Here is a 1,827-nt window from a genome sequence, read left to right as displayed (position 1 = left end):
GGAGGAATGGACCTGGGGGAGGGGTGTCATGGAGGAGGGGGGGGCATGGAGGAGGGGGGTCCTGGGGGAAGAGGGTCATGGAGGAGGGGGTTCATGGAGGAGGGGGGGACCTGGGGGAGGGGGGTGTCATGGAGGTGGGAAGAGAGTCATGGAGGAGGAGTGTCATGTAGGAGGGGGGTCCTGGAGGTGCAGAGGTCCCCTCCTTTCCCCCCCCCACTCACCCAGCATAATGCCGCAGCACGAACTCCTCGAAGCCATCGGCCGCCTCCTCATCGCTGCGCTCACGCCGCGCCACGTCCTCCAGCATCTCCTCCACCTCCTCCACAAAGTCCACGAAGCGCCGCCGGTCGTGGGCAAAAACCCCATCGGCCCCAAAGGCACCATCCAACCTCTCTGCCACCCCCCCAAAGTGCCCCCCCCAGCCCAACCGCCCCATGAAACCCTCCAGGAGCTGCAGGAACTGCGTCTTCTTTACAGGCTCCAGTGCAGCCCCCAATGCCTCGCGACCCTCTTTGTGGGCACAGTCGGTCACCCCTGAGCAGCCGTGGGGGGGACGGGGATGGCTGAGGGGGGGCAGCTCCCGGGGGCTACGGGGCCATTTCCCCCCAGCTTTGCCCTCTCTGTGCTCCCTATGGGGCCGGTGCTCCTTGCCATGGGGCTCCTTGCTATAGGGCTCCTTGTAGGGCTCCTTGCCATGGGGCTCCTTGCCATGGGGCTCCTTGCTATAGGGCTCCTTGCTGTAGGGCTCTTTGCCATGGGGCTCCTTGCTATAGGGCTCCTTTCTGTAGGGCTCTTTGCCATAGGGTTCCTTGCCATGCCCATGAGCTTTGCCCCGCTCACGGTGGCCATCCCTCTTGTGCCACCCCCTGTCCTTCTTTTCTGCCTTGAACCCCTTTTTCCAATGCCCCTCAGCCCCCTCAGCCCCCCCCAGCTCCCGGTTCAGACGCTCCTCCAGCACCTTCAGTTCCTCCATCACCCCCTCCAGCCCCCCTGCACCCCGTGCCCTCTGCAGGGCAGCTGCCAGCTCATGCCTCACTGATGCCAACATCCCATGTTGCCGGGCCCCCTCCCCATGCACTGCAGCACTGGGACCGTGGGGCTGCTCCTTATGGGTCTGGGGGTCAATGGGACCCCCCCGGGCCTGCAGGCGTTGCAGGTCAGCACGTGCAGCCCGCAGTGCCTCGGCCTCACGCTGCAGCGCTGCACGGAGCTCGGCGTTCTCCTTGGCCAGACTCTGCTGCTGAGCCCCGGCTGCTGCTGCTGCACCTTCGCTTTGTTGCAGCAGCGCCTGCAGCTCTTCCTTGTGGGCCTGGGGGGGGAGAGGTGGGGGGGTTGTGAGGGGAAAGGGCTGAGCTTGGTGGGGGTCCTTGGGGGGGGGCGCAGTGCTGGGCACCCACCTGCAGCTCAGCTTGCATTAGACGGATGTCCTGGTTCTCCTTGGCCAGGCGGTCCAGCAGCACGCTCATGGACTGCATGCTGTGAGCATCCAGGGGGGGCTTCTGTGGGGAGTCCTGGGGGGGCAGAGGGGGTTGGGATGCGGCTCTGGGTGTGCAGCAGCCCCTTTGCAGCCCCACTCCTTACGCTGCCGTTGTCAGGCATTGCTTCCTGCTCCATGTCTGTTGCATCGTGGCTCATCACATCCATAGGACCTGGGTTGGGGGGGGGAACTGCACGGTGAGATAGAGCTCAGCCCCCCCCCCCAGCCCCACAGCACAGCCCTGCCTGCTCACCATCTGCCACGTCGTAGAAACCGCCTGGGGAGGAGAGGAAGAGTCAGTGAGGATGACCTCCACCTGCCCCCCCAACCCCAGGACCCCCGACCCCCCC

General features: G+C 65.6%; 1 protein-coding gene across 1 annotated transcript; it reads right to left on the bottom strand.

Annotated features, from left to right (window-relative positions):
* Window positions 1–193: 193 nt before the first annotated feature.
* Window positions 194–1,782, bottom strand: PBXIP1 (PBX homeobox interacting protein 1). Its single transcript, XM_015884560.2, has 4 exons — window positions 1,731–1,782; window positions 1,582–1,649; window positions 1,398–1,511; window positions 194–1,309 (listed from the first exon to the last, which is right to left on the bottom strand). Exons 2-4 carry the CDS (start codon window positions 1,642–1,644, stop codon window positions 218–220), a joined length of 1,269 nt encoding a protein of 422 aa, XP_015740046.1. The 5' UTR covers window positions 1,645–1,649; window positions 1,731–1,782; the 3' UTR covers window positions 194–217.
* Between the last annotated feature and the right edge of the window lie 45 nt (window positions 1,783–1,827).

Source organism: Coturnix japonica, chromosome 25, assembly GCF_001577835.2.
Source record: "Coturnix japonica isolate 7356 chromosome 25, Coturnix japonica 2.1, whole genome shotgun sequence".
Lineage (NCBI taxonomy): Eukaryota > Metazoa > Chordata > Aves > Galliformes > Phasianidae > Coturnix > Coturnix japonica.
This window is presented reverse-complemented; position numbering and strand designations above follow the sequence as displayed.